This window comes from Kryptolebias marmoratus, linkage group LG8 (assembly GCF_001649575.2).
Source record: "Kryptolebias marmoratus isolate JLee-2015 linkage group LG8, ASM164957v2, whole genome shotgun sequence".
Taxonomy (NCBI): Eukaryota; Metazoa; Chordata; class Actinopteri; order Cyprinodontiformes; family Rivulidae; genus Kryptolebias; species Kryptolebias marmoratus.
In genome coordinates, this window is record NC_051437.1 from 22,691,791 (window position 1) to 22,704,655 (window position 12,865).

General features: G+C 38.2%; 2 protein-coding genes and 1 long non-coding RNA gene across 8 annotated transcripts in view; 2 read left to right on the forward strand and 1 right to left on the reverse strand.

The window, feature by feature from the left end:
• The window catches only part of LOC108233096, a 10,706-nt gene extending 8,807 nt beyond the window's left edge, over positions 1-1,899 (forward strand). The window contains exons 3-5 of one of the 2 annotated variants that reach the window (XR_005233487.1): positions 429-616; positions 1,437-1,486; positions 1,765-1,899. The gene's annotated coding sequence lies outside the window, so the exon portion shown is untranslated. Of the gene's footprint in view, positions 1-428; positions 617-1,436; positions 1,487-1,764 lie in introns of those variants that run through there. The other variant, XR_005233488.1, reaches the window with a different exon arrangement.
• On the reverse strand, positions 1,613-12,248 carry impdh2 (IMP (inosine 5'-monophosphate) dehydrogenase 2). Of its 5 annotated transcripts, XM_017411294.2 has the most exons (15): positions 11,765-12,248; positions 9,781-9,829; positions 9,026-9,127; positions 8,845-8,919; positions 8,239-8,445; positions 7,686-7,773; positions 7,359-7,558; positions 6,950-7,040; positions 6,733-6,828; positions 5,937-6,008; positions 4,446-4,589; positions 3,556-3,700; positions 2,954-3,097; positions 2,110-2,193; positions 1,613-1,942 (listed from the first exon to the last, which is right to left on the reverse strand). In XM_017411294.2, exons 1-15 carry the CDS (start codon positions 11,860-11,862, stop codon positions 1,921-1,923), a joined length of 1,617 nt encoding a protein of 538 aa, XP_017266783.1. In that variant the 5' UTR covers positions 11,863-12,248; the 3' UTR covers positions 1,613-1,920. The 5 variants fall into 5 exon arrangements, with proteins under 5 accessions (XP_017266783.1, XP_017266784.1, XP_037832847.1 ...); XM_017411295.2 differs by lacking the exon at positions 5,937-6,008; XM_037976919.1 differs by having other exon boundaries at positions 1,613-2,193.
• On the forward strand, positions 1,921-3,682 carry LOC112450359. The gene is made up of 3 exons (XR_003038936.2): positions 1,921-2,046; positions 2,172-2,257; positions 3,544-3,682. It is a non-coding gene; the product is annotated as an uncharacterized LOC112450359 (long non-coding RNA).
• Positions 12,249-12,865: the final 617 nt, after the last annotated feature.

Genomic DNA, 12,865 nt, shown 5'->3' on the forward strand with positions numbered 1-12,865 from the left:
ACAGCATAATCTGCTTTCAGATGAGAATGAATGATTAAATTACTAACAGTTATTTTCTTAACACTCGTTAAGTCCTGACTTACTGGTAGCTTCCAACGGACTCATTCGAAGGCGCAGAGTAAGTACAGGTCAGCATTAAAAGTACTAAATTAATTCATCTGTTTCTGTAGTTGTTTTGACTGATTTTTAGGATGTCATGTTGGCATTAAAACCCTTCTTTTCAGCTTTAATTTTACACTAAACTTTTATTTTTCTTCAGCACTAAAGTGTTTTCTTTGCCACTAATAATAAATACACGAGAAAATGTGGTAGTGACTCTAATCAGTGTAGTACAAGTACCACCTGGCTGTGGTAAACGGTAAGTGTTTGATTTCACATAGAAAACCCTCATCTGTCCGTTTTTGATAACCGAGCCCTCTCTTAATCAGACATGTCTGCGGGCCACATGATGACTGAGGACAGGTGTGACCAACGGAGCGAGACGGGACGACTCCCATCAGGTCCGCTTGGTTTGGGGCCTGGAAAGTCCGGTGGATTCAGAGCAGCATCTGATCCTCCCTGGAGATCTCCAACAGGAAGGGTGAAGATGTGCATCACAGCATGAACACTTTAGCAGGTAATTAAAGTTGGTTTCATTCTTATATTTTAAGATTCAAATGCAAAGGTCAGTCTTTTTCATGTAGAAACATGAAGGCAGAATGTCCTCTAAGTGGACTGCAGTGCTCATCAGAGGCAGGTGGTCATGTAGCTGCCCGTTTGCAAAACCACTGAATGGATTTTAATGATACTTTCAGAAAGATATCAGATGTACGTCTGTAGCTGGTTGAATTTGGGAGTCGACCCATTTTAATATGGTTGCAACAACTAATCTCCATCGGCCAAAACAAAAGTTGCTGCAACTCAGTAAGTTTTTCAGATATTGAGCTAAATTTTGATGTATTAGCTGGGAGTCAGGCAAGAAACTATGCTGCATGAGATTGTATATTTAATGTTATTTCCAAGGTTTTGACATACAACTCCATCAGTTCTCTACATATCTTAGTCTTAAACTCTGTCATGAAAGCAGTGGGTGATATGCATTCCTACAAGGAATACTAGGCCTTTAATTACATATGCACTTGTTCTGTTATTTAAAGTCAAATTTCATGTCATGCAATAAGCTGAGTGGATAAGTGTAAATGTTAATTGGTCAACTTTTCTCTTTACAAATATATTTTAATCCAACCTCAGGTTTTAGCTTTCTGCCAGTCTGATGTTATAACATCTTTTGTTGGTGTTTTAAGATGCAGGTTTGATATTTGATCAGTGCTTAATTAGTGAATGAAGCTTCTTCTCAGAACATGAATGGAAGGCTGTTATATCTGTTTATAAAGTCAAGTTTAACAGCTTTCTGCATTACATGAACTGAAACTTTATTTTTTTCCTCTCTTCTACAGTTTCTCACACTACAAGCTACAGCGTGTCCAGGATGTGAGTCTCCTTCTAGGTAATGAGAACCTAGAAACAAGAACTTGATAAACTGCTGCCTTGTTTAAGAATAAGACATTGTATTCACAAATTTTCTAATGATACTAAGCAAAGTTAGACCACTGACCAAGAACCAAACACAACCTGTGGAAAAACATGTAGGTTTTATTGGTGGACGTTTTCCTCAAATGGACACAGCAAAATATTTGCTACATTAACACAACAGAAAAGCACATTTTTAAAAAGTTGACTCATTCAAGCATGCACTGACTGATATCTCCCCTTTCTCACTTATAGGCACAACTTCAAAAAATGCATAGATGACGCTGGCAGGAAGACTGATGGAAGTGTGCAACTTTAGTCTGATTTGAATTTAGAGGAGACACTACAGGGACTCTGGCTTGTAGTGTTTATCTGCTGGAAAGATTCTCCATCTGGACGCTTGCTTCTGTTTTAAAAGAGCCGTTTCTCGTAGCTGTGGGAGACAGAAGAGAAGACCATGCAACAATCAAAGGAGTTTCTGTTGAGGCAGACGCAGCCAGAATGGAGGAAGTTTAACTCGAGGCTCGTCTGACTGCGGTAAAGACATGAAACCAAGCAAAAGTTAAGTTTAAGTGGATTTGTGCAGAACAAACTGTGTACCTGTGCAAACTGTGGACTCCCCCCTCCATCTGAGCTGATGCTGTTCTCTTCTCAAATTTCAGATCTCCGGAGTACATCAAAGCTCTGAGAAGAGAGACGTTATGACAGCAGAGTTAAAGAGGAAGAAACAGTTCAACATAAACTCAAAGTAAGACTAAAGCTGTAAACTCCTCACTACATGATGAATCAAGGGCTGATGTGCAATACACCCACATTTTCTTCACTTTCTCTCCCATCGTTAAACCATGTGACCGAGTATATCATTAGCCTGCAGAACATGAATGCTACTTGAAATATAATGGCCAACAATGTATCGAAGTCCAAGCAGTCCTTTGAAACTCTGCAGCCCCACTTCCATAAATCCAATATTCACACAACTCTGCTAAAGTCCTAAATTATCCCCTCACTTCTTTGTGTTTTTTACTGAAAGGAGTCAGACATTTCTCAAAAACATTTAATTCAGACAAACGTTCTTAAGCAAAGAACCAGTTTTAAACCAGACTTTGCTCCTGGGAGCATGTCACACAAATAGAATATGTTCTCATTGCTTTAACTAAATCTTTTTTTTTAGTTTTTAGATAAATTTGTGAGAAAATGGGGACAAAAATCCTAATGTGATTGTTTTGAGCATCACCCCACTAACATGTCCTTTATTTTAATATGGTGACACTGAACTAAACAGAGTAAACTTCTTGCCACTGCTATTTTTTTCCTGACATCATTAGTAATAAATGAGATTATTACCAAGACAATTCCAGAATTCTTGTTTAAGATTTATCCTTTTGGTTCAAACCACTTAAGCTATCAAGTATTAGACAAACAGATGATGTTGGTGTGTGTTTACCTGAGCTGAGTGAGGCTTTTGGCACCGATGTCTTGACAGGAGTGCTGAATTCCAGCCAGCAGGTAGGGAACGAACTTGTGGATGGAGCCTTTGTCCTGCACGGCTCCAGAGACGCCCTGAGCTACTTTAATCTTGTCACTCTCACTGTGAGGGGAAACGAAGATATAAAATGTGAGTGGTGGGTTTGGTAGCAGTAGCTTTCATCTCAGGAACGACGTTAAAGCAGCGTGGGAACCGTGCAGCATACACCAAGTGTGTCAGTCAGTTTGGAGAGTGTGAAAAAGCAGAGTTAAGGTGCAAACATTTAAGTTATCCTGTTACTACTACCAAATGAGTTTCCACAGCCCGTTTACTCAAACTTAGTGGATTTAAATTTGTTACTCTGTTAAATCTAAATTTCTCATGAGTGCAGCCTGTTTGACTAAAATGTCTGCCCCTCTTTTCTAGCAGGCTCATCATTTATTACCACAAGACTGTGACATTTAGAAACCACTGAAAATGAAATGAAAAAGAGATGTTGAAAACTGGCAGAGGATTTTACACAGCATAACGTGCCAAAGCGAATAACCTTGTTTTGTTTTTTTACACAGGGGTATTCATACCTAAAATATCTGGTCTGAGAGCCGAGGTTTTTGTCCATGGCATCCAAGGAGCCCATGCCGCGGTATTTCTTCAACCTGATGCCATCAGAGAAGAAATATTCACCTGGAGCTTCGGTGGTTGCAGCCAACAGAGAACCCATCATCACTGGACAAAAAAAATATGCACCACATATAAGGAAATATGTTTTTACACCTTTTAATGTGAAATAAAATTCAGTATTTTTACTTTTGAAAAAGAAAGCGTAGAACAAGTAATAAAAACAAACTAGGTACCTGTCAGGAATTAGTTTTTTACTTCAACATTTTTACATCGAAATTAGTTTCCATGTTGGTATTTTTGAACATCTGTATAACAAGGTGATTAAATTGCTTCAGACAGTTTGCTAAGGGCCCTTATTCATAGATATGAAGTTTCCTGATGGGCAAGTTACTTCAGTCACTACTTCCTAAAATCATTTGAACCGGCTGGCAGACATAAACCACAGTGGGACTGACGGCGAGCAGTCAGCTGTACAAAAGGCTGATTTAACTGAAACTGCACTTTATTAGTTTCACTGTCTTCATGTGAGATTATAATAAAGTTGTCTTTAAAAAAAAGTTAACTTGTATCTAATTTTAGAACTTTTCAAACCAAACATGTGAGTGTGAAGCATTTAGGAACCAATAAAAGCTTTTCAGTAGTTGGTTTTCTGTTGATCAGACAAACAATCAGTGTTTCACCAATGATGTCCACTGAAAAGTTAAAATGGAGTCTTTGTTTATGTTAGTGTTTTAGGCTAAAAAATAGCATAATCTTAACATTAAAACCCAATATTTTAAGTGAATTCTAACACAGATAAAGGCAAATTTTAACTACAGTCTGTTTAAAACAGTAACATTATCACCCTCACCGGTGGATGCTCCCAGTGCGAGTGCTTTGGCGATGTGTCCAACAGTCTGGATGCCTCCGTCGGCAATGACAGGGACACCAAAACGTCGTGCGTACTCTGAAACTTTATAAACAGCTGTGGCCTGGGGTCTGCCACATGCCAGCACTGTTAGTGAAAAGGGACAGAAACAAAGGAAGGTTAACGTCTTCACATACACATCTGTGGATATTTATAATAACCTCTCTAATCTAATGACTACTGAACACACAGGACTGTCATAAATACCAGTCAGTTGATTTTTTATATAGTTGGGGTGTTTTTTGCTTACAGTCCAAGAGCTTTAACATGTTCTACTACTGCTAAAAATAAGGGAATTCTCAGGTAGCAGTTATTTTGATTTAAACATAAATAAACCACAAAGTGTCAAATAAGTGGTGAGTACATGCATAAAAAAACATCCGGGAAGTCATGAGGAAAAAATAATTCACACATTGAATGAACAATGTGTTTCTTAATGTTTGATAAAATGAGGGAATGAGGAAGTTAAACTTGCCACATCAGCAGAGAAATACACCATTTCCAAAACACACATTGTTCTGTATCCATTTAGCGGAACACAGAAAATCACCGAATGTGAAAGCCATTAATATTTCAGCTTATCTTTCACACTGGCAAGACAGAGAAATTAAGTGTCAACACTAAAATCTCCAACTTTCTTTTGCTTCTTACAATTTCGGAGCTGCACAGTAATTAGTGTTTCTGATCATAGTCCAATGTATTTAAGGACCAGAAACAAATAAAAAAGGTTTGTTTTTCCCCTCTCTTCAAGGGTTTGTTTCAGGATATATATTGTTGGTTATGAAACTGTCATCAAATTACAATTCACATTTCTGTCCTGGTCCAGGAAACATATTTAAAGCAGAATAACAACCTTATAAAAGCTGCAATTATCTCAGCGTAACTCCAAACAGCAGGTGAGCACATATTCTTTTTCAGCCAAGCTACAAATCACAAGGTGACAGCATGTTCCTGAATCACATTTTTTCCCCCAGTATTGATATCTGCTAATTAAAAACACCCTCCAGTTCCAAATCAGACTACTGAGTAACCCTTTGCTGATAAATTCAATGTTAGGACAATATTAGATGAGAAGTGTGGCTTTCATCCACTAAGTAGGCATGGTGGTCAGCACAGCAGCTGAAAACAAATAACTTTATCTGACCCTTTGGTATCTAAACACTAAACATTGTCTCAATCTAATGACATCATCAAAACCAGACACCAGAAGGTCAGTAAAGTGGGTGGTGGAAGAACATCATTCATGAGTTTATTAATAGATTAATGTGGACATGAGGATGAGCAAAAACCCCAAAGCCCCAAACCCCAGCTTTAAAACCTATATCTACAGATGCAAAGCTGTTAACCAATCAGTGCAGCAGGCTGTGATGTGGGAGGGAGCACAGTAATAATGGAGCCAATCGAGGCCCAACACAAGCCAGCAGGGGAACTTACTGCAGTATCCTGTAACAGTGGTTGGGGTTTTGGGGCTGTGGAACTTTATTGCTGGTGGTATAATGGGGGGAGCTGGACATGGACATAAACACTCACACCAAACAAGGTGGGAGACAGAGTTTCACGGGGAGACAGCAGACAGGAAGGAGGGAAGACAGTAGGAAGACAATAAATAAAGAAAATAAAGGAAAGTTTAAATACTGCTACTGCTTTTATAGTCAGTCAGACTCAAGAAACACTGAAAAAACAAGGTAAAATATTCTAAATTCAAACCAATGTGTTTGAGAAACAACAACTGCACAACTGCTAGATCTAAAGCCAGGATCAGACAAAAATGTTCATCAGTATTACATTCCTAATTAACTACACACTGAACACGGAATAGATTTAACTCACATTATTTTACAATTTCCACGACAAACAGAAGTGATCAGACAGTAATCTGTTCTTGGACTCCTCAGATCAAAACTAATTCCTGCCCCAAAGCAACAATGCCAGTTAGAACACAAGAGATTTAGAACTGGTTCTCTTCCACTAAAACAGTAAAAAAACTGAACAAAACGATGTTTGTAGTTACAACTCAGTATCTGGATCTTTCTCATAAATGTCAAATCAAACCCACTGAAATAATTTAACCAAATATAAAAAGCCTTCATCTCCTAACATCGTTCATGTCCTATTTGAACTGCAGCAGCAGTTGGTTCCGAGGCTCTAAATTACCAGAGAGGTTTTTTTGTGGATGGGAACAGATTATGTAACAGATGGTGTTTGCAGAGTTTAGTCATCAGTCACTCACCTTCCTGTGTGATACAGATGGAGCCGCTGCCCATCCCCACTCTGAGAGCGTCCACTCCTGCATCGATGAGGTTCTTAGCCTGAGCTGCAGTCACCACTGCCACCACCAGAGGGAGACAGAGCAGCTGTTAGAGGTTGATTAATGATGGCATAACCAACAGATTCACACATTTAAATCAAACGCATTAAGGAAGCTCAGGAAATGTTAGTGCAGTTACCGTTGCCTCCGATGACCTGCAGGTCAGCGTACTTTTCCTTAATATATTTAATCATGTTGATCTGGAAGATTGAGTTGCCCTGAGATGAGTCCTGGTGGTCGAGAAGAAACACACATTCATTATCCACAAAAAGTGAGCTTTCTTTGTCAATTAAATTAGCTCCCACTGTGATCAGAACAAGTCTTTTTTTTTCTAATAATGATCTTCAACAAAAGGGTTATCTCTCATACACAGTAGGTGAAGAACTGAACCTTTGTGAGGAAACCCCCAGCACAACGCTCAGTACATATTTGATAGCAACACGACAAAAACAATAAATTTGCAAAGTTTTTGGGAAACCTAATGACCATCTGTATTAATAACTCTGTAGTTGTTCCTTTTAAGCAGCTGTTCAAGTAAAGCTCCTCACCAGTACGACCACGTCCACCCCGCTCTGTACCAGCAGGTCCAGCCTGTACTTGTCGTCACTGTGGGTGCCGATGGCAGCGCCACACAGCAGCTGTTTCCGAGAGTCTTTGGAGGCCAGAGGAAAGTCTCTGTTCTTCTTTAAGTCCGTGCGGGCGATGATGGACACCAGGGAACCTTCCTCATTCACGATGGGCAGCTTACCTGTGAGAGGAAGCAGACAGGTGAAGGCATGCAGATTAAGTGGCACCTAGATGTGCTTTTAGGTTTCACATTTGTTTATTTAGATCAAATAAAACATGCTTTATAAAAAAAATAGCTTCCTTATCACCTTTCTTGCTCCTCTGAAGGATTTCATTTGCTTCTTTTAGCGTCACTCCAGCAGGGGCAACTACTAGATCCTCTCGCTTTGTCATTACCTGTCAACAGAAAAGAGGTTTGCAAAAATATCCTGATCCCAAATATTTTCGGAAGCATCTAAAGGCAAAGATATCTAATCTATATATTTAAGTATCTAATGCTTAAATCCTGTAAACAAATTCAGGCTTTTCACAAGTCTCTCTCTGTGTAAATTATTAGTCATTCCGGCCATAATCGAACAACAGAAACCATCTGACTTTTGTTCCTAAAGCATCTGTTAGTGCTAAAGAACTCCTGGAAACTTTAAAGTTGTCAAGGTCGCACACACATTAACACATCCAGCTAAAATGTGGGCCATTAAGGTCAGGTAACTCATTTACCTAACCAGTCAAAGTCTCTGTCTATGTCCATACTTTTATATCTTTAGTGTGCAGAAGGCATTAAAGTTTTATCACATCCTGAAATGAGAGCACTTTGAATAAAACAGGAAAAAAAAAATGTTTCATTAAACCTCGTTTACTCACCTCGCTCAGTGACAGGCTGTGATCCTCCTCCTTCAGAAAGTCTATATCTCTGGAGGAGATGATCCCCACCAGCTTGCCCCCCATTTTGCCGTTGTCTGTGATGGGGATCCCACAGAAGCCGTGGCGTGCCTTGGCCTGGAAGACGTCTCGCACTCGCTCGTTGGGGCTCATGACCACGGGGTCTGTAATAAAGCCCTGCTCATATCGCTGGGGGCAGAAGGGAAGGACAGGAGGACAAACAGGGACGGGGATGTGGAAGAGTTAGGGCAGCAGAAGAGGAGCAACAAAGGGAATTTAAAAAAGCAATGACAGCCTACATTCTAGAGCTGGGAATTAAGCCATGCCGAGAAATACGCTGTTCTACTGGATCTTACTACAAGCACACTGCCTGCAGAAATCAGGACATAAAACATGCAGAAAAGACAATGTGAGGAGAAATCTACAAATCATAATAAAAAGGAGTTATGACACTGACAAAAGATAGATGGGAGGCTGAAAGAAGAGATGGAAATGTAACAGTTACATGAAAATTAAAGATCAGAGTATGGTCATATAAAAAAACAACAACTAAAAAGCAAAAATGTGAACGCGGTTTCTTTTTCTTACCTTGACTTTTCGCACTTCGTTGGCCTGGAATTCTGGAGTACAGTTGTGGTGAATGAAGCCGATGCCCCCCGTTAACTGAGAAGGAAATACACAGGAGTGTGAATGTTAGTTCGCCACAAGTAAACCCCACAACCACAGAACGACAAAACAAGGAACACGTGTGTCTCTGCGCCATACTTACTGCCATCGCTATGGCCATGTTCGCCTCTGTCACCGTGTCCATGGGGGACGACACAAAGGGGGTTTTCATGGTGATTTTTTTGGTGAGTGCCGATGTCAAGTCCTGGACAAGAAAAACAATAACTGCTCAAGCTTGACCTGTAAAGCAGGTGTCCCGATACAGTTTAACCACTACTGTTTTAATATTATTAAGGTTTAGTACATCAAAACAAGTGGTAGTTCTGAAAGTGGAACTGTTCAACATGATGTAATAATTTTAAAAAAATGATAGTCTGCTTCCAACAAATTAAACTAAACTTTGAAATAATAATAAAAGAGACAATAACACTACAAACATTACAACACTCTTAGAAATCTGCCAGCAGACTTGTAAGTGACGTGATTTCTATTTGTGTTTGTCTAATAACTTCATACAAACCCATTTCTATAACTTCATCAATATAAGTTCACACATTTCCTAATTGTAAATACTTGGGTGTATTATTTATATTTTTATTTTTTAGATGTTTGTTTTTATCCAGCTGTTTTTGTCCAACAAAATATACATGAGCTGGACCCAACCCCAACCCAAGAAAATCTATGTACTATTTTCTACCTAAACAATTTTACTTTGACCTCATCTAGTCTACAGACTTGTAAACATTTTTGTATTAATATAACTTTTTATGCTCTCATACGAGTATGTCAAAAGTCTTCCTAGCCTGATATGACAACATCAGCTGAAATGTGTCAGTAAATGTGTTCTTCTTCACTCACCACTTGGTCAGCTGTGAAGTCGATGTAGCCCGGCAGAATCAGAAAGTCACTGTGAGAAAGAAGACAAATCGAAACAGTTTAGCAATAAAAACACACATTTTTCAACAAACCTTGCTTTTAAATCAGCATCAAACATCCACCGGCTAATAAAACATGACGATGGAAAAGTTGAGAATTTATTTCTATAAACTCAGAAATAAAACAGAAAAATGTTCTCAGTTGTTTAAACTCTCTGTACAGTTAAGTGATCTGAATTTGTAAAGAAATGTAATGTACAAATGCCTCATAAACATTTATATTATTGTGTTGTTTGTGGCTGTAAATACCAAGCACTTTTATTAAAGATAGCGCACCAAGCAAGTATTCAAGTAGGGAAAAAAAACGAGGCGTGAATAATTTCAAACTGGACATGATGTGGATTTCTTTTTCAGGAACCTTCGGAGGGTGTTGAGTTTCAGAGGAGCGGGAGGCACCCAGACAATGTGAGAGGGACTGTGAGGCTCAGTTGGACCAGAATAAATTAAAATAGAAAAACATCCTTTAAACTGAGTGACAGGCAGTCAGTACTATCACAATATGCATAAGAAGTATTCACAACTACAAAAACTGGTTCTTTGTATCTAATAGTTGTGTTCTTTCCAGTCCCAGAGTCATCCTTTATTATATGACTAATGTATTTGCTCATTTAATCCAAATTAACGGATTAAAAGTTAAATCTAATGGTCATTCCAAATCCTTAAAGACAAGGTGTGCAGAAATAAACCTGAGAAACTAAAATAAACTGCAGTTACTAAAATGATTACTGCGACAGATCTCACTTTGAACAATATTAAAGTTTAGTTTACATTGATTTACTTTTACTTAATTGATTTAGTTTTCATCTGCGGTCCCCAACAAAAAAAATGTGCCTTTGTGTCTTAATTTTCCTTTTTAACGTGTTAATTCCAAACAACAAAAGTTGACCAAGTTCAGTGTGAAGTATTTACATCCACCTGTAGAACAACAAACCACAACAGAGACACCACCCTGTCTTACATTGTTAGTCTGGGAAAGGTTTGTAAAATGTGCTTATCTGTTTTGAGCCATTTTACAAAAAAAAAAAAAAAAAGGTTCTTCAACCCTGTATTGTTATTTCACTTTTCTCAGAATAACTTATCAACTGTTGTCTTTATATAACAAGGCATGTCTCATGAGCAGTAAAAGCAAAATATTTTCTTGGGTGAGACATGTTTGTATTATACTTAAAATAACTTTACTAACTTTAATGAACGTGAATATTTCATGTTTTTTTAACTTCAAATGTTGCCAGATGGAGCCCCCTCATTCAGAATAGGCCTGACTTTACTTAAAACCAGATAAATAAGAGTCCAAGCTAAGGAAAAACTAATCACAAAAACCATCCCTGAAACATTTTGTATAATTATCTGGAAACTGGGTGCTCTGGTAGGCGAACTAATAAACTTTAATGTGGGATAAAATGTTTCTTGTGAAGATAAACAGATGCTCTAAATCTATTCCTGAGTAACACAGAGCTACATGAGACAGGAGCTAAATTTAGGACCAGTGTGGACTAAAAGAATGTGACACCACTTTTACTTCCAATGGGCTCTAATATAAGTTTTAAAAAAGTGAGATTTTTTATTTGCAACTAGAAATGTGTTTTTGAAACCATTTCTGCCTGATAGTGAAATAAAAAAAAATGTCATAAAACTTTAGTGACAGTATAGATACTAACTCAGATGGGATTTAAATGGTTTTTTTAAAACAAACTAGCAGGTGTTTTCTTTCTAATTTTAACTAATGATATGTATTCACCTAGGTCATAGTTTTAAAACTAGGTGAACTCATTGTTGTTAGAATAAATAAACCATACAGGGGGAAACATATGTATTAGTAGTAATAGATGTATCGATAAGTTTTACTGGCATCCAGCTAAGTTGCCACAGTCGTCTTAAATGGGACACATCACCGGGGTTTTAATTACTTGTATGTGAGCCCGTCTCCTCCGTTGAACAGCTGCTGTCCAGACAGCCCGTCGTCGGGAACGTAACCGGTTTGCCCGCTAATGAGGTAGTCCGCCATGATTTCCAGAGCAGCCCTCAAACGATCCCAAAAAAAGAAGGCGCCTCAACAAACTGTTAAGGCAAAAAATAATAATAATAAAAAAAACAAAGTCGGGAGACGCAGCAGTCAGAAACAGAACTTTCTTGCTCCTTCGGTCCTCGCAAACTTGACCTCCCTGTCAAGCTAACGTTCCGACCGCTTCTCTGCCTCGCGGGCCTTCTGACAGCCGAGGTAAATCCCGCACTTTGGCTTTCTGCTCAACGCTACGAACCGAGCAAAAAAAAAACAATCATTTGTTGAAAATATAATACCATACTCTTTCTTCTACCCTCGGCCTGAAACTCATGTTCTCTCTGCTGCACACTCCAACACGTGCAACATTTTCGGCATCGACGACGTCACATCCGGCCAGCCTCTTTTTTTCTCTCCCTTTCTTTAGGAAAACTGACTACTTTGTTTTATTTCTAAGGGAAAAAAAAAGTCTAAAGTTTTTGCTTTACGATACCGACTCACATTTAACTTTCGAATGTCAATTTCAAAATAAAAACCAGAACAGAGTTCCAATATGTATTTATCTATATATTTTAATAAATATAAATAGAACAGAATAATAGAATAAACCATATAGGGGGAAACACATGTAGTAGTAGTAGTAATAGATGTATCGATATGTTTAACTGGCATCCAGCTAAGTTCCCATACTTGTCTTTAATAGGACAAAAATACAAGTATTTCCTTGTACTTTTCAAAAAAGGTCATTTGAATATTTCACTGTTGTACTCTACAGCTAAATATATATTTAGCCATACAGCATTTTATTTAAATATTGCTGGCTTTACAGGTTGAACAAAAATGCATGGTTGTGGATTGCTTCTGAAAGCTGTGCATTAAAATGAACTTCAAATGAACACAAAAGGCTTTACTCTGGCTCAACTGACAGCATGTAAGCATTATTTTTTTTCCGAAATGATAAGTTTGCATGTTTGGTCAAAGCACATTTTCTTGACATATAAAACATTGT

Excerpts from the sequence above, each read along its gene's own strand:
- impdh2 (XM_037976919.1), bottom strand. The coding sequence starts at position 11,862 with ATGGCGGACTACCTCATTAGCGGGCAAACCGGTTACGTTCCCGACGAC. Across the intron at positions 7,559-7,685 it reads CCTTCAGAGGAGCAAGAAAG|GTAAGCTGCCCATCGTGAAT; the intron begins GTGATAAGGAAG and ends TTCCTCTCACAG. Across the intron at positions 7,041-7,358 it reads GGGTGGACGTGGTCGTACTG|GACTCATCTCAGGGCAACTC; the intron begins GTGAGGAGCTTT and ends CTCGACCACCAG.